Genomic DNA, 18,043 nt, shown 5'->3' on the forward strand with positions numbered 1-18,043 from the left:
ATCATTAGAATCTATACACTTTAATGTATTCATTTTACAGATAAATCTGAAGGCCAGATGGGTAAAGTGATTTGCCTGGACTAGGGTCAGGGTCAGAAAGTTAGGAGCCCAGCAAGGGCTAACTCCCAAATCTCCTGACTCCCATTTAATCTTTTTTCCACTAAACTCTATATGCTGTTTCTCACTTAAGACCTACAGTGTTAACACAAGGATAAATCCTTGGAAGCTTTTTGCAACACTCCGCAAGAACCACCTTTAGTTCCCCCATACCAAGGCTCTGAAGCCTTGGTAGGCAGGATCTGAGAAAAAGCTGAAAGACTTCTGGAGACAGAAGACTGGAACTGGGTCTTGAACAATGAGCAAAAACAACTAGCATTTACTGAACTCACCATGCACTAGGTATAGTGCTACATAGATGCCTAATGTGGATTACTGAATGAAATCTCTACAACATTGCTGTGAAGTATCAACAGTATTCCACTTTACAGATAAAAATAAAGAGGCTGAATTGACCAAGATCATATTGTTAGCGCAAAGAATGAGGAGAGTTCCTGGCACAATGCCCTCCTATAGCTGTCAGGCCCACATTCACACACTGTATGAATGAACAGCAATGAGAAAGGAGGGGCTCTCACACTACAGGTGAGGACTAATAGCACTGAAAGAGTTGTTAGTGTTCATGTGTGGGGACACCGAGGAAACCTAGTTTGACTGTTGAGAGGGGTGGTAAGGCAAAGTTGCTCAGATGTTATACAGAAATAGTTTGAGATTTGATGCAGTTAAGAAATGAGGAACTATTAATAGCATGCATCCTTGACCTGGGGACTGGCAGGTTAAAAAAACACTTTAACCATGTTTTCAGTTCCAGTCTTCTGTCTGGCAGTACTATATAAGGTCAATTAGAGGAGATTGGAGATTAATTTGATGGATATTGCAATAGTGCAAGTGGAATGTGATGTTAATATAGAATGGAGTATCAGCAAATGGGAGGAATCTATTAATTCAAGAAACACTGATTGCTTGGTTCAGAACTGGATACTAAACCCAACAAATACATCTAAGTCAATACTTAAATACAACTTACTTAAATAGAACTAAGTCCAATAAATGTAACAGAGAACAAAACAATCCTGTATCCTCTATACAACTTATAGTCTAGTGAAGGAAACAATCTCGAAAAATTCAACAACTTTATTATTACACTGTAAAGAAAAGGGCCAAGTGCTATGGTGTGCGCTTGTAATCCTAGCACTTTGGGAGGCCAAGGCAAGACGATCACTTGAGCCTAGGAGTTTGAGACCAGCCTGGGCAACAAAGTGAGACTCCATCTCCACAAAAATTTTAAAACTTAGCTGGGCATGTGGTGCGTGGCTATAGTCCCAGCTACTCGGGAGGCTAAAGTGGGAGGATCACTTGAGCTGGGAGGTCAAGGCTAAAGTGAGCCATAATCACACCACTGCCTCCAAAAAAAGAAAAGAAAAGCTGTTGTAAGAAAATACTGAGAGAGAAGAGACCTACTCTAGATAGGGTATTTAATTAAACCCGGACCTAACAGATGGGGAGACAGCTATGAAAAAGATAGAGCAAAGGGCACACAGACTGAAAATTCTAAGGACAAAGGCCCATGGCAGGAAATAGACCAATGAACAGTAAGCAGCAGCATAGAGACCAAGAAGTAGAAATGAAGTTAGACAGGAGCTGGAGCATGCAAGGCTTTGCTGGGCATAGTAGTAATCACTTTGGATGTCAGTCCAAGTGCAAATGGGAAAGGATAAGCGTTGAAGGAGCTTGAGCAGAACAGTGACTTGATAGGATAAACATTTTAAAAAGATGACACTAGGATGTGGAGAGTAGGCTAGAGGGGGACAAGAGTGGAAGAAGGGAAACGAAATTAGGCAGCTATTTTATAAACCTAAGCCAAAGAAGAGAGACCAGGCTCACATCAGTTAGAAGGGAAAAAAGTAAACATTCAAATTATATTTGTGATAGGGTAATAAAACTTGCTTAATAAAAATAAAACTTGTTTCTTGAAAATTAAGAAAACTGTGACTTTCAAGAAAGAATGGATAGTAATAACTGACAAAGATGAAGAGCAAAGAAAGACCACGGGATGAAAAACCTTTAGTACTCTTTCTTTTTGAGACAGGGTCTCACTCTGTCACTCAGGCTGGAGTGCAGTGGTGCCATCTTGGTTCACTGTAGCCTCAACCTCCTGGGCTCAAGTTATCCTTCCATCTCAACCTTCCAAGTAGCTGGGACGACAGGCATGCATCACCAGGCCTGGCTAGTTTTTGTATTTTTTTGTAGAGGTGGAGTTCTGCCATGTTGCCCAGGCTGGTCTTGAAATCCTGGGCTTCCCACTTCAGCCTCCCAAAGTGTTGGGATTACAGGCATGAGCCACCAAGCCTGGCCTAGTGATTTTAAGATTAAAGAGACATAAGATTGCAACTAGTTTAGAGAATGTGAGTAGTCCCAGAGTATGAAAATAGCAAGAGGACACTGCTGAAGTCTTCAACTCAAGACAAGGTAATAAAGAGAAGAATAAAAGGTATATGTATTCCTACCTGCATATGTGGACTATCCTTTTCCTTTGGAGAGAAAAATCGTCCACCTTCACCGCGCTTCCGTGCCATGGCATGACGGTGCCGAGACTCATGCAGGTATTTCTAAAATGAGAAATAAAACCATTTAACTATTAATACTATCCAGAAGCAGCACAGTTATCTAGTGCACAAATTCCATTCTCCAAAGTTTAAGACAGCTGGGATCAAAGCCACAAGGGACAATTATGACTTAGAATGATGATGAAAGCTTTGGAGAAAACACCTAGTAAGTAAGATAGCTAACCATATATAACTAGTAAGAATGTAAGAATGTGAATGCTTACAGTATGAATTTTTTTAAAAAAATAAGATTACTACCTATACTTCCCAATATACCATTCCCTCTGCTTTAATAACAGGCCAAATTTCATTTGAGCAAATGAGTGTTCAGTAAAAAGACGTTCCTAGCATTGAAGTTTATTATTATTATTATTTTCTAGAAACAGGGTCTCACTCTGACACCCTTGCTGCTGGACTGCAGTGGCATGATCATGAATCACTGCAGCTTTGAATTCCTGGGCTCATATGATCCTCCTGCCTCAGCCTCCCAAGTATGACTACAGGCATTTGCCACCACACCTGGCTGGACTTTCCTAGCCTTATCTGCATGTTAAGTGTGATCAGGTAACTAAATTCTGGCTAGTGAAAGGTACACAACTTCTTGAAAGTTTCCTTGAAAGAAAGGGTACCTGGCCGGGTACGGTGGCTTACGCCTATAATCCCGCACTTTGGGAGGCCGAGGCAGGTGGATCACTGGAGGTCAGGAGTTCGAGACCAGTCTGGCCAACGTGGCGAAACCCCACCTCTACTAAAAATACAAAAATAAGCTAGGCGTGGTGGCACGCACCTGTAATCCCAGCTACTCGGGAGGCTGAGGTAGGATAATCACTTGAGACTGGAAGGGAGGTTGCAGTCAGCTGAGATTGTGCCACCGCACTCCGGCCTGGGTGATAGAGCAAGCCTCAGTCTCAGGAAAAAAAAAAAGAAAGAAAGAAAGGGTACCTTTCTTGTGCCCTTTCTTCCTAGGCTGGAGTCTAAGCAGGAATCTTGGACTCTGAACAGCACACTAGCAATATTAAAGCAGTGAAACAGGTCTTGAGGACTGTGAAAATGTGCTACCAGTCCAGGATAATTTATCTCTGGACTACTTTTATGTATGAAAAGGAATAACATCTTATTTAAGCCACTGTTTGTTTTCGTTATTATAACTGCAGCTGCATACAGTAATAACAAATGCTAACTCTTACAAAAGAGATAACAAGTATCTAACGTCAATTTTTTGGAAGGTACATGAGAAAACAAGCCATATAAAAGATAATTTCAAAAGTAGAACCCTGCTATTCTCCTCTCCTATATCCTTCCCAATGTTATACACACCCTTCTCTCCTTTGGAATTTTCCCTTCTGCCTCTAGTTTAGCCCGGGCTTGCCTCCTCTTAAGAATACGGTGGTATTGTTTGGCATTCACGTAGAGAGGCTCTTCTTCAAGCATCTCTGCTCCAGGTAGAGGGATTCTTTGGATAGCAGGCACAGAGCCAGCCCCAGGAACCATCTGTGTGAACAGGAAACCAGAGCTTATTGGTGGCATGAAGTATGGACATAGAGTTTCTTGGTTTCTCTTCATCCACTTTTTTCTAAATGCCACAAAAAGTAATTTGTATAGGGTACTTGGGTACATTCAGATCCCTGGAGAAATTTATGCTAAAGATCTGCACTTTAAACAAACACCCCAGATGACTGTGTCATAGGAGGTTCAGGTGCCACTCTGAGAAACTATATAAGCATGCCCTAATTCATGTCTACCCATGGCTGTAGATATTTCCGCTGCCATCTAATGGTCAGGAACAGTAGTCATAAGACAAAAAAACAGCACAAAAATAGATGAGACTAAGTGCTACTAAATGCCTATATTTATAAAAATAATTTAATAGTTAACTTATAATTCAATCCTAATTTTTCTTAAAAAACACCAAAACACTGTACTAAATGTACGTGAAAACAAGTAACAGAGTCCTGTACCCCACAGCTCTTTCCCAGATACAACCGCTTTGAATAACTATATTGAATCTTTTATAAAAATTATTTATTTATCATTTAGTTCGTAGAAACAAGGTCTCTGTATGTTGCCGAGGTTGAGCTCAAACTCCTGGACTTAAGCCATCCTCCTGGATTAGCCTCCCCAGTAGCTAGGACTACAGGTGCATGCCACTGAGCCAGGCTTGCTTCTGTTTCTTTTCATAGCTTCCTCCACCTCTGTGCAGACTTCTGTTACTCATTCTTAATCTATGCATTTTAACATCCTATTTTGACATATGAGGATTTAGCTTTCACTCACACCACCCAAGTCTTCCTATCTTCCCAATACATTTATATCACACTTTTTTTTTTTTTTGGTTTCTCTATCAATTACAATCTTTCTAATTTTTAGCTTATTTCTTATTTCGTCCATCATGGGCAATACTACTTTCCACTTCTCAAAGATTAATATATTATTCCCTTCATTATTTGAATTCTGAAAAGAATTGCATAAAATCACTATTTATCCATTGCTTTATCTCCAGCATCTAGAATAGTCCCTGGCACACAGTAGGTGCTCAGAATGAATTATGGTTTGTCATAATGTTATTGTAAAAGTAGATTACTGACTGCCTTAAGGATCGATCTCAATCCCAAGAGGTCAACATAATAAATTTTAGGAGGCATCAAGTTGCATGTTCAAGAAAATTTCGAAGACAAAGCTGAAAAATACATTTTCTTACCATGACCATCCCTCCTGAATTGACCACATTGCCTGCCACTGGTAGTGTCACAGTGACAGTCCCTTGCCCACTGCTGGTTGTGTTGGTATTGGCTCCTGTCTGAACAATCTGTGCTCCTGCCAAACTGGCTGCTGGGATAGTGATCATGCCTGAAACAGGGACTGTAACTTTAAGAAAACAAAACATAAAACAAACAAAAAACAGGCACACAGAACAGAAAGAAGGGAACACAGTTAGTCCCTCTTCTATCTGGTACATACTCACTGATCCTGGCAAAACACACTGAAAAACACAAGGGGAGAAAAAGTACTCTCCCACTCTGGTGTGCTATATATAATCCAAGTAATCACAATCTTTGAAATTCTATTAACTCTCTAGGTCCCAGTTTTGAGTAACTCTATCCTTACCAGTTTTCAAAAGGTGAAAAGGTTTGGCAGTCTCTTCTTCTACAGGTCAGTCTGACTATAGCTGTACCTACTGCTCTTGTACGTATGAACAATCTGCTTCAGAATAGAGATTTTAAAACGTATACTTTGTTTATCTCAAACCGACAATGAGTCAGTTGTAGTATTAAAACTTAAAATTAAACCAAACATTCCAAGTCCCCAGACTATCAACAGCAGCGCCTCAGGATTTGTTCACCATTCTGTTTGAGCTCTTGCCTGGGCTCAATCCAGTTCAGGGCCTCCCCCGAGTAATACGAGAGCACACAGTGCACTCTCTGGATCTTGTATATTGCAAATTTTCAATCACAAAGTCATGGAATCTAACAAGGATGTCCTTTTTTGATTTAACTATTTGACTAACAAGTGCTTCCAAAAGCCTTCAAGTTCAGTTTGTGCACTCCTCCTCCCAGACCAAACAGATCTCTCTATTATTTATGTGATCTATTCCTAAAACATACTTCCATGAGGGCCCTGCATTGTATTTATTTGTTCACATGTCTCTCTTACTAGATTAGAGGCTCTTTGAGAACTCTTCTAAGTAAAAGTGCTGTATACATAATAGTCATTTAAAGTAATGGAGTGACCCAGAAAAAAACATAAGCAGCAACAGCACTCTAAAGTCAACTTGATTTTTGATCTATTTGTCTCTTTCCCAATAAACTCCCTATTTCTAATCTTCTGTTTAGAAACACTTCTTCCCTAAAAGCTTACACAATCCCTAGATTAGCAACCACTGTAGAAACTGCTACACATGGAATCACTGTTGGTCATGGATGGTGACAAGAAACCAACAAACAATGGAGAGCTAGAGGAAATCTTTTTTTTTTTTTTTGTCCAAAAAATATGTGGTGTCAAGTTCACCACTCAAATTCTAAAGGTATCAGTTGCCTAAGGGACAAAAAAGTTGCCCCAAGAAGTCCTAGGGAAACTTATGGGTACACTTACCTTGCTGGAGAATGGTGCCATCTGCATTAACTGGCTGATAGACAATGGTCTGCCCTTCAGCAGTCTGTGCCACTTGCTGTCCCTGGACAGCAATCTGCTGCTGTGTCTGGAGGAAATAAATAACGACACAATTCAATAGATCCCAAAGATACTAACAAAGAACCATGTAGTCCTTAAAAAAAAAAAATTATTTTTTTGAGACAGAGTCTCACTCTGTTGCCAGGCTGGAGTGCAGTGGCACAATCTCGGCTCACTGCAACCTTCGCCTCCTGGGTTCAAGTGATTCTCCTGCCTCAGCCTCCTGAGTAGTTAGGATTACATAGCATGTGCCACCATGCACAGCTAATTTTTGTATTTTTACGGGGTTTCACCATGTTGGCCAGGATGTCCTCGATCTCTTGACCTTGTGATTAGCCTGCCTTGGCCTCTCAAAGTGTTGGCATTACGGGTGTGAGCCACCATGCCTGGCCAAAAATATATTTTTTTATGGTTTTCATCCCCTTTTCTACTATACATGCTATACATGAAATATCTGACTCAGTTATCTGATTCTTCCAAATCAGTTGTGCTCCTGTGTGACAGAGCTAGTGGAATTACCTGAGTCTGGCCAGCAGTGACGGCCGTCTGGGGCTGCTGGATGATGATCTGCTGTGTCTGGCCCTGCTGGCCCTGCACCTGCACAGCCTGTCCACCCTGGATCTGGATCTGTCCAGGTGGGACCAACTGTATCTGAAGAAAAGAACATAAAAAAGGATTGTACTCTACTGACACTGGTCTCCTTTGGTCCTGAGAGTTATCCACATTTCTCTAGAAAGCAGCAAATGTTCTGAAGAGGAAAAAAGAAGTCCTGCTCTGCCCTCCATTATGAAGTAGAGACAACTTACTTTCCATTTATGAAACAATCAGGGAATTTTGAGCACTGTCTGGATATCTGATATTAAGAAATCAATCTCAGTTTTTATAAAAGATAGCAGTGGTATAATCATATATATTGAAAAGCATGTATATTTAAAATACTCTCTGGGCCGGGCGTGGTGTGGCTCATGCCTGTAATCCCTGCACTTTGGGAGGCTGAGGTGGGTGGATCACTTGAGGTCAGGAGTTTGAGACCAGGCTGGCCAACACAGTGAAACCCTGTCTCTACTACAAATACAAAAATTAGCTGGGCACGGTGGTGCATGCCTGTAATCCCAGCTTCTTGGGAGACTGAGGCAGGAGAATCACTTGAACTGGAGGCGGAGGTTGCAGTGAGCCGAGATCACACCACTGCACTACAGCCTGGACGACAGAGCGAGATTCCGTCTCAAAAAAAAAAATAAATAAATAAATAAAATATACTCTAAAGTGCTTTATTATTTTTTTTTAACCTTGCCATTTTGGTGAATGAAGTACTTTTTTACAGAAGAAATAATATATATATTAAAAATGTTGACAGCCAGGCACAATGGCTCATGCCCGTAATCCCAGCACTTTAGGAGGCTGAAGTGAGCAGATTAGGTCAGGAGTTCAAGACCAGCCTGGGCAATATGGCAAAACCCTGTATCTACTGAAAAATACAAAAATTATCCAGGCATGGTAGGACATGCCCGTAGTCCCAGCTATGTGGGGAACTGAGGTGGGAGGATCATTTGAGCCTGGGAGGCAGAGGTTGCAGTGAGTCAAGATCTGTACCACTGCACTCCAGCCTGGGAAACAGAGCGAGTACCTGTCTCAAAAAAAACAAAGAAAAAACCCAAAATGTATTCTAACCTAGTCAAATGTGACGACTGCAGCCCAGGACAACACCTTGATAAGGGGCTTGAGAGGACCTTGAAAGAATCCAACAAAGCTATGTCAGGATTCCTAACTCACAGAAACTATCAAATAAACTTTTTTTTTTTTTTTTTTGAGACGGGGTATCGCTCTGTCGCCCAGGCTGGAGTACAGTGGTGTGATCTCGGCTCACTGCAAGCTCCGCCTCCCGGGTTCATGCCATTCCCCTTCCTCAGCCTCCCAAGTAGCTGGGACTACAGGCACCCGCCACCATGGCTGGCTAATTTTTTTTTTTTTTTGTATTTTTAGTAGAGATGGGGTTTCACCGTGTTAGCCAGGATGGTCTCGATCTCCTGACCTCGTGATCCACCTGCCTCGCCAAATGTTGTTTTAAGCTGCTAACTTCTAGGATAATTTGTTATACAGTAATAGATAATTAAGGCAGTGTGACACATTATATTCCTCCTATTAGTTTCCAATAACCTCACCAATACTTACTACTGTCATTAATGTTTATCAAATTTTTGTTGATTTAATTTGTATCTCCTATTTGGTCCTAGGATTGGATAGCTAAACCTTAGAAAGCAATTATGGAAAGCAAGGGATCATGTGCTATCCAAATCTATCTTCTTTCTTTTTTTAATGGCTATAGCCACTTTATTAGGAGTATTATCAAAAACCTGACAAGAATCTTGAAAAATATTTCTCTAAAATTTGGAACTAAAAAACTGCAATACAACCCTTTAAATGTTGGGTGTACAAAAGCCTATTTTCATATAACTAGTGGATACATTTTTTTTTTTAAGCACAAAAGAGAAAGCAGTGAGGAGAGCCCCAGAGTTCAACATTTCTAGTATTTTATATTCAAGAATATCTCCTAAACTTAAAAGCCAGAATGCACGGCTACTACTAAGTAACCTTCTCTTTACCTCTTTGACCATTAATTCCATCAACAAACTTTTTTTATTTGAGCATTGCTTCAACAGAGATGGCAGTTTGGAAGGAGGATACTTTCAGAAAGCTAGATTTTTATAGCCAGGTCACTTTCCATCCATAATTTCAACTTGGGACCACCTTGGTCTGGAAAGAAGAACATGCCTAGAATCTTAAGTTATCACAAAGTCTACCAGCTGATAGGAAAAAGGACTACTGATGGAAGGAAGGTGAAAAAAACAGGTCAATGGGTTCCATGTCTTAGAGACATTCATGGATCCTATTTTGTTAGGGGATAGATTGCCTAGGTTTTCTTAATTATTTTTTCCAAATACTTAGCTAATTGGCATTTAAAAAGTATTGGCAAATAAATAACTAAACAAATTTATCTGGTTATGTGAACCAACTTCATTTCTAAGTTTATATTGGCTATTAGGATTTCCTCTATCTATTCATATTCTTTGCCCATTTTTCTACTTTTGTATAAATACATAAAAGTTATTTATACATATTCTGAATACAAACTCAGTTATATGTATTAAAAATATCTTTTCCAAGTTTTCACCTTGTTTACTTTTATTTGATGTATTTCAATGCATATTATGTTTTAAAATAGTCAATTTGTTTTTAAAAAATCCTTCTCTGTAGCATAAAAATTCTCTTATAATTTTCTTTTGAATTTTCCAAGTTTACTTTTCTACAATTAGATCTTTAATCCACCTAGCAAATATTTTTTAAAATACAGTGTGAAGTAGAAATCAATTTCTTTTCTGTATCATTCTTCAGCCATTTCTTCACTGATATGTTTATACCACTTTTATTGTATGCCAACTTCCAATATTCTTCTATTTCTTGGCTCTCTCTCTGGTTCTAGTGTCTTTCTCAGGCCAAGGATTTTAATCTAAAATTATGTGCAGAATTTTTCATGAGACTGGACATCTGTACTTTTTCTTAGAGGGTGCAAGCTTTACTAGGATTCTAAAATAGAGAATACAATTCAAAAAAGGTTAAGAAGTACTCTTCTTTAAAAAAATGGCTACTCAAGGAACACTAATGAGGGGAAAAAAAAAAAAACTCCTATACAAAGGGGAGTAAAGCCTTAAGCATTATAAGGGAGGCTATGGAATCTCACCTAGAGAGCTTTACTTATGTAACAGAATATATTTTTTTCAGCTTGGTTAGTTATAGCCCTATTGGAAGCAGGGAAATAACTCTTTGAAGGTTCCTTATAGCAAAATAAAATCCCATAAAAATCACAGAATTTAGAGCTAGAATGAACCTTAGATATCATCTCATATAAATTTTATTTTTAGATGAGCAAACCAACAATTAAATAACTTGGCCAAGATCAGAATGCTTATTTAATGGCAGACCTGGTAATGAAAGCTGGATCACTACACTCACAGTATACTGATCCTAACAATACCACACTGTCTCTACTCAACAGTGGAGAAGGCACAACAAGTGGGGCTGGAGAGGAAGCAAAGAGAGAACAGAAAGGATACAGCAATAGGGAATTGAGGAAAGCACATGTTGAAAAGATATTTAAAGCCTCATATATTTATGCAAGGAGAAATGTGAAAACTATTTTTAATCCCAAGTACAATTCTGTCTTGGCAAAAATATGCCAGTGGGCTCAAATATGCCCTTACCCTTTACCCAAGCAATCCCCAATCCAAAGAAATTATCCTGAGAATTCAGTTGAAAAATAAAACTATTATGCCCAAATATGTTTACCTACAAAAGCAAATGAAAACCAAAATCCTTAACTATATTTTATAAATTAGAAATTCTGATTCATCAAGGTGACTGAACATTACGAAAGGATTAAAAAAAAAAAAACAACAACGAAAACACAACCCCACATGCATGGTACAGTTATGCCCAAAAATTATGCATGAAAACACAAGACAATACACAAAAAGTACAAGTTTGATTTATGAAAAGTGTGATCATGGCTGCTTTTTTCAACTTAAAATTCCTTCAGAAAACTAAGACATTAATATGATTGCTATAACTGTTGAAACAATGCAAAGATTTAGATAGAATAACTAATAGTTCTCTCATACTCCCTTTTACATGACTATAAACATATACTCATGAGGGGTTGGTTATGAATTACAAAGATGAGATCACACTATTTCTCTGCAAATTATTTTCACTAAAAATATGTCAATATTAACCCACCCCAAGTCAACAGTTCATTTCTTTTAACGATGATGTAATATTCCATGTGAATATATTATGATTTATTCCAACTATTTCCTTATTCTTATTAATGGACACTCAGATTACAATTTTATTTTTTGCTAGTACAATGCTATGAAAAGTGTCTTTGTAATTTCTCCCTACTATTGATGCTTTTCTTCCTATAGGACAGATTCTCAGAAGTGGGACTGCTAGCTCAAATATTCGTTGTATTTAACAGATAGTGAGGTGCCTTTCCAAAATAACTCCACAGTTTGAAATTACGAAAATAATGATAATTCTTTTTCTCCACATCCATCCTAGCAGTGGATATAATGATTTTTTTTGCCATCTTGATGAGAAATATCTAATTTTAAAATTTGATACCAGAGTTGTATGTAACATTTCTACATATTTCTACATATTTCTGTTAATCTCTTCTTTTTTTCTTTTCTTTTCTTGTTTTTTTTGAAACAGAGTCTTGCTGTGGTGCCCAGCCTGGAGTGCAGTGGCACAATCTTGGCTTACTGCAACCTCCGCCTCCCGGGTTCAAGAGATCTCATGCCCAAACACCCCAAGTAGCTGGGATTACAGGCACCTGCCACCACGCCCAGGTAATTTTTGTATTTGTAGTAGAGATAGGGTTTTGTCATGTTGGCCAGGCTGGTCTTGAACTCCTTGCCTCAAGTGATCCACCTGTCTCAGCCTCCCCAAGTGCTGGGATTACAGGCGTGAGCCACCGTCCCTGGTCTTCCTTTAATCTCTTCTACATCTTTGCTTACTTTTGTTTTCTGTTTCTCAATCAGTCTTTCTACTGGATTTACCTGTTTTATTGGTCTGCTTAAATAATCTAGGTTTTATATATCCTTTCTATACGCCAGTTTTCTACTTAATAAATTTAGACCCACTTTTTGCTCATTTTGTTATTTTTCTAACTTTCTAAATATTCATTTTTGTTTCTTTTAAAATAAAATATACTATAAACTAGATTCTAACCTCTTTATATACTTTACAGCAATTCAAGATCATGTCTAATATCTTGGTCTTTACTGGAGCTGTCCAATTTCTGCATAATTCTAGTTTATATCACTGGTACTATAAAGGCAGAAAATCAGCTGAATGCAAAATGTGGGTTAGGAAGCAGTTAAATGCATTATCAATTATCAAACAGTTTGTAATAATCTATTCTTTGAAACCTCTCCTCTGATATACTGCTCAACATTTTAAAATACTACTCACCTGCTGCAAACCCTGTGTTCCAGAAACAGGTACTTGCATGATAGTTTGACCTTGTCCACCAGGGACAGCCTGGACCATGATGGGTTGGCCAGTTGATGTGATTAGCTGGCCTCCACTGACCTGCACCATTAATGGCTGCCCTTGGACCTAGAATGAAATAAAATAAGAACAATGAAATAACATAAGACACAAAATGGTTTTTACCAAAAGACAATCACTGGAACTATTCTGCTGTCTTGCTAGAAAAGGAAAAGGTAGAAAAGACTAAGAAAATATATGTCTTAAGTCCTCAAGTTATCTTTAAATATCTATGATACCTGTTACTAAATGCCAAGCTCAATACTTTAAGATCAGACATAATGGAGAATATCCAGAGTCTTTGAGAAGTCTCAATAGATATAAGGCATTTGTCACCAAACATGGGCTAAATCCATGACAAACATTTAATCATAATGGCAAGGTTAGTTGCCTGTTTAAACCAATCCAGGGATGGTCTCTGTGAAGGCTGGAGAGGAGGCAGTGAGAGGGAAAGGTGATGGTGATGATGGTGGTTGAGTACAAATTCTAAATAAAGTGAAGAAGGTAAATCAAACTGTACCCAGCAGTGACTCCAGGAGGCTGGGTAGCAAGCAGCTCTGGAAGCTTATGTAGAGGATGACCCTTTTCTCCCTATAGTCTCTCAAGCTAAAATGAAATATCAAATATATACCTTTACCCTGCTCATTTTACTCTGTGAATTCTAGATATGTGTGTTGTTTAAAGAGCTCACTACTAAAGATTTCTTAAAAATACTTTCTGGTCAGTTTGCAGTCTCCATGGTGGAATTCCTCACACTGGCCTCTATAATATCCATATGGTTATTTTAGCTTTATCAGAAGCAACAACATATATTGAAATTACACAGAGCAGTCAAGTGTACAAATTTCAGCCTCCTATGATTAAACAGACTACTGTAGGAGCCAGGTCACTACAAGTGCTCTGTCACATCTTAAGTCCCAATACAAAAATACCTAACAGAATGCTTTCTGGAAGTGCTTTAAAAGTGCTTTAGAAGTAAACTGGAATGATCCATGGATTAGTCCAAAACTTTCATTTTCAGACTCTATCTTTGACAGAAATTACTTAGAACAGAATATTCATGACTGAAATATTCACACTTAATGAAAGTATGTGCAAGTAACAGCAATTAGTTAAAAGATCATTCTGTCCTAGATAAGTAGGTTAGACAGTGAGGTTCTCCTACAATCACCACCACCGCCACCGCCACCGCCACCGCCACCGCCACTAATGTATTAAAATCACCAGGAACACTGAAATCCTAAGTTTTGTTAAACTGTCCATTGAGAGCCTTTACTTTACTTTTTTAAGGACTTTACAGCCTGACTCTCTCATGCTATCTCCTTCCCTTATTTCCCCATTCCTTTTGCTACATCAAATGCTTGCATATTCTGTATCAAGAGAGATTTCTCAGAATACATGCAGCATGAATAACCAAAATAACTATTTAAAATTCTCCCAAGATAATCAGATCCCTAGAGGAAAGGTTTATATTATTTCCATAAAGTGTTTCCACTTATTTTAAATAAAATCTATGTAAGTAGGAAACACAAGTTTTAAAATACAACTATTAATAATTTTCAATCTATTCATCATCTTAATTTCCTCTCCAACTGTTGTGCTATTCGTGCACATGATAAATGATTTGAGACTCCAAAGAGCTCACTGTATTTACAACAGAAAAATGTTACAAAGACACATGCATCAAACAAGAAGCCATACAGTTAAGAGCATGTTACATTCCTATTCCACAAGGGGTTAATGACAATCCAAAATACTGTTTTATATATGAGTAAGATGAAGCAAGCATGAAAAACATTAACAAGCTGTTGGACTGTGAGATTTGAACACAGTTTTGGAGTGCCTACAAGCTCAGTTTCTTTCAGCTTAATTTATTTTCAAAGTTGGTTGTATATCATTACCAAACACTATTGGTGGCAGGGGTAGGGGTGGGACTGAAAGGATAAAGTGAAGTGATAACAATAAGAGGTAGTTATCTGCAGGATGTTTAGCAGCACTAGCAATAAAGTGAGATGCCAGTTCTACATTCTAGATTCTACTTTGAATCATTTCCAATTCAATGGAGGGAAAAAGTAGTGTATGCAAATCTTGCCAATTTTTCAAAAATACAGTCATTTTAATAAAAGTAACCTACAGACACAGAGTAGACTAGTGCTCCTACTCCTATTTCTTATAGGAACTGGTCAAATTAGAACCCAATTTAGGATACTTAACTTAGCCATACACAATGCTAAAGAACTGTATTGATTAACCAAGAATTATCACAGTGGCTTTAATACCTAAGACTTACAGAAAGCATATCCTGCTTCTGCCTAACCAAGAGGTATCTGGGGTAATCTTTGCAGATCTAGTAATAAGACAGGTCACTATTTCCCCAGGAAAGGTAGTGGAAACAATAGCAGTTAACAAGAGATTAACAAGATTCAGCGCTTAGATAAACCTTGCCAAGTGTAATGATTATTTTTCAGTTGAGTTGCCCCTTGAATAAAAATAAAGCACAGCCTAGCCTAGCTTATGTGTGTCTATATATGTATATATTTCCTTCTCCATTATAACGCAAATACACACAATTTTTACTATGCAATTAATTGGATCAGAGTTTGAGCCCTGAATAAATTCTAATGTCACTTATAAGAATTTCTTCCTGTCACTTACACCATTTCTTTTCCAGGCATTCTCAAAGAAACACGCTAGTCAAATCCAATTCTCAGAAAGTTGATACGGGGTCTCTATATGACTTGGCACAAAACATTAGGAAACTGGCATCTTATAAGCCTCAAAGACAAGTTAGCAGCATCAAAGACATGCAACTGACTTTGCCATTCCTACTGGAGATCCTAACACAAACAGCACCAGACATGAGGAGAGGAGAAGTTCATGCAGTGCTCACAGAGAATCAGAGAGGGTACCACTACCTGGAGGGTCTGGACTTGCTGGCCTGAGGCGGATGCCACCTGGGCCTCAGTCTGCAACTGCACAGCAGTGACACCACCCTGCTGCTGAGAACAGGAACAGGAAGAGCTTGAAATATGTCAGGAAGGAAATGTGTAGTTCAAGACATGAGATCACCTTACCTCGGAGGAGAGGGAGGGAAGCCTGAAGGACTTTCAAAATGTACAGACTCCCTATGCTGAAGCTGTTTTGTTGAAGGTAGTAGCATTAAAGATATTAGCCCTTTGTCTCCAGCGTGGACCTCAAAATGTGACTCAAAAACTCAAAACAGTTGTCATCATTAACACAAAGATTTGTAATGCAATCTTTCCCTCCAGAAACAGGAATCTGATACTTCTACTTACACAATTATTTAATGCTCTTTTTATCTCCTCAAATGAGTTCACAAGAAAAAATGATTAGGTTTTAATAGCCCTGAAACTACCATAAAAAAATTCTGGGCTTAAATGCAATCACTAAGAAAGGAGAAGTAATCACTGTGAACCGAAATCATCTTCATGACGTCAATGCTCTTACGTCCCAAAACTAAGATTCTTTTTTTTTTTTTAACTTTATTTATTTACTTATTTCGAGATGGGGTCTTGCTGTTTTGCCCAGGCTGGTCTTGAATTCCTGAGCTTAAGCCAACCTTCCTGTCTCAGCCTCCAGAGTAGCTGGGATTACAGGCATGCAGCACCATGCCCAGCTTCAAAACTAAGATTATTTCTACCCAACTGGACTGCTTTAAGAGCCATTTCAATGATTCAACCTTATTTTTACATCCACTAATGGCAAATTCTGAAAGAATAAAAACCCACCCTCCAGAGTACTGGTCTGAATGGAGGGCCCTTTGTGGAATCCCTTTCTCTAAAAAGGCAGTTAAAGGAACCTGCCAGAGCCACAGCAGCTGTATGGAAGGGAAAGCTATCAAGGGAGTTTGTCTTTTAATTAAGAGTAGCTCCTTCCTTTGATCATTAGATGGGAACAACTCATCATCAATACTTCCTTTGCTTTCCCTACTACCTTTCTATATTAGCTAAATTCCATTTTGAAAACAATGGAATATTGTTTTCAATATTTGGAAAACAAATATTTCCAAAATATCAATCTTGGCCTAAGGTCAAATAGAAGCATAATAAATTTCTTCTAGGGGTGGGAAAAAAGTGAAATTTTACTATAATAAACCCAAGCATAAAGCATCAAAAAATTTAACCTGTGTATAAATTCAAGAAAGCAATCTATTAATTAGGAATAAACCAGCAGCAGGGAATTCCTTTCTAATATGTGCTTATCCATAAGAATGACTGTCTAAGTATTATCCTAATGTTAAACCAGAGCTTTTCTGAATAAAAAATGTGGCAGACCAAATAAAAGAACAGAAGATTTCTTGGAAGCTATGTTGGTTTGTCTGTTGTGGCCAAAGCCTTACTAAATCACAAGTTAGCTCAAACAAGAAGAGAAAAAGACCAAATAGAATCCAGAAAAATTTAAAAGTCCAAATTTCCATCTGAAAACCAGACTAGATGTTTTTACTTATAATGAGATAAAAGAGGCAATTTACTATAACCAGGCACCCATGAAGAGTAGATTCTAAGTGGTCATGGGCTAGACATGGCATTTCAGCACAAGCCATCAGACCCAATATTTCACAAGATCTGGTACCTTTCAAATAATTCCCCAGGGAAATAGACCAACCAATTGAGTGGTGCTGTTATCAGTTTCATTGCTGTGATGTTTAAAGCAGTTTTACTTCCATACCTGCTGCTGAATCTGTCCTGCCTGGACAACAATCTGCTCTGTTGAACTATTGCTGTTTGCTGTATACTGCTCCATGGTCCCTCCAAGTGAGATTCCTGTCCGCTCTGGAGATCCTAGAAGGCTGTGAGGTACACTCCTATTAGAAAGGTGGGGAAAGAAACTAAAGTGAGACTGTCAATAAAGGTCTTACCAGACAATTAACCTGGATAATTTATCACTGTACTTTATTTGCAAGAAAACAGGATAAGAGAATAGGAAATGCTTATATTCAGTATCATTTTTAACTAGGATTATATGGCACAATCATAACATAATGCTATTTTCATGTTTCTAAAATGCTTTCAGTCATTTCTTATTGACAACCTTACCTTTCAATACTGTCAGAGCAATACCTGCACCTTAGAGATACTCAT

General features: G+C 38.4%; 1 protein-coding gene across 12 annotated transcripts in view; it reads right to left on the reverse strand.

Moving 5' to 3' along the window:
• NFYA (nuclear transcription factor Y subunit alpha) overlaps nucleotides 1–18,043 on the reverse strand; it is a 29,276-nt gene that overhangs the window by 5,416 nt on the left and 5,817 nt on the right. The window contains exons 2-9 of one of the 12 annotated variants that reach the window (XM_023212740.2): nucleotides 17,631–17,751; nucleotides 15,854–15,940; nucleotides 12,864–13,010; nucleotides 7,350–7,481; nucleotides 6,753–6,858; nucleotides 5,362–5,528; nucleotides 3,981–4,154; nucleotides 2,565–2,666 (exon numbers count right to left, since the gene is read on the reverse strand). In XM_023212740.2, coding sequence (XP_023068508.1) covers nucleotides 2,565–2,666; nucleotides 3,981–4,154; nucleotides 5,362–5,528; nucleotides 6,753–6,858; nucleotides 7,350–7,481; nucleotides 12,864–13,010; nucleotides 15,854–15,940; nucleotides 17,631–17,705 — 990 coding nt within the window. In that variant the 5' untranslated portion in view covers nucleotides 17,706–17,751. Of the gene's footprint in view, nucleotides 1–2,564; nucleotides 2,667–3,980; nucleotides 4,155–5,361; nucleotides 5,529–6,752; nucleotides 6,859–7,349; nucleotides 7,482–12,863; nucleotides 13,011–15,853; nucleotides 15,941–17,630; nucleotides 17,767–18,043 lie in introns of all 12 variants that reach the window. The other 11 variants (XM_023212743.2, XM_023212741.2, XM_023212742.2 and 8 more) reach the window with 11 other exon arrangements.

This window comes from Piliocolobus tephrosceles, chromosome 5 (genome assembly GCF_002776525.5).
Source record: "Piliocolobus tephrosceles isolate RC106 chromosome 5, ASM277652v3, whole genome shotgun sequence".
Taxonomy (NCBI): domain Eukaryota; kingdom Metazoa; phylum Chordata; class Mammalia; order Primates; family Cercopithecidae; genus Piliocolobus; species Piliocolobus tephrosceles.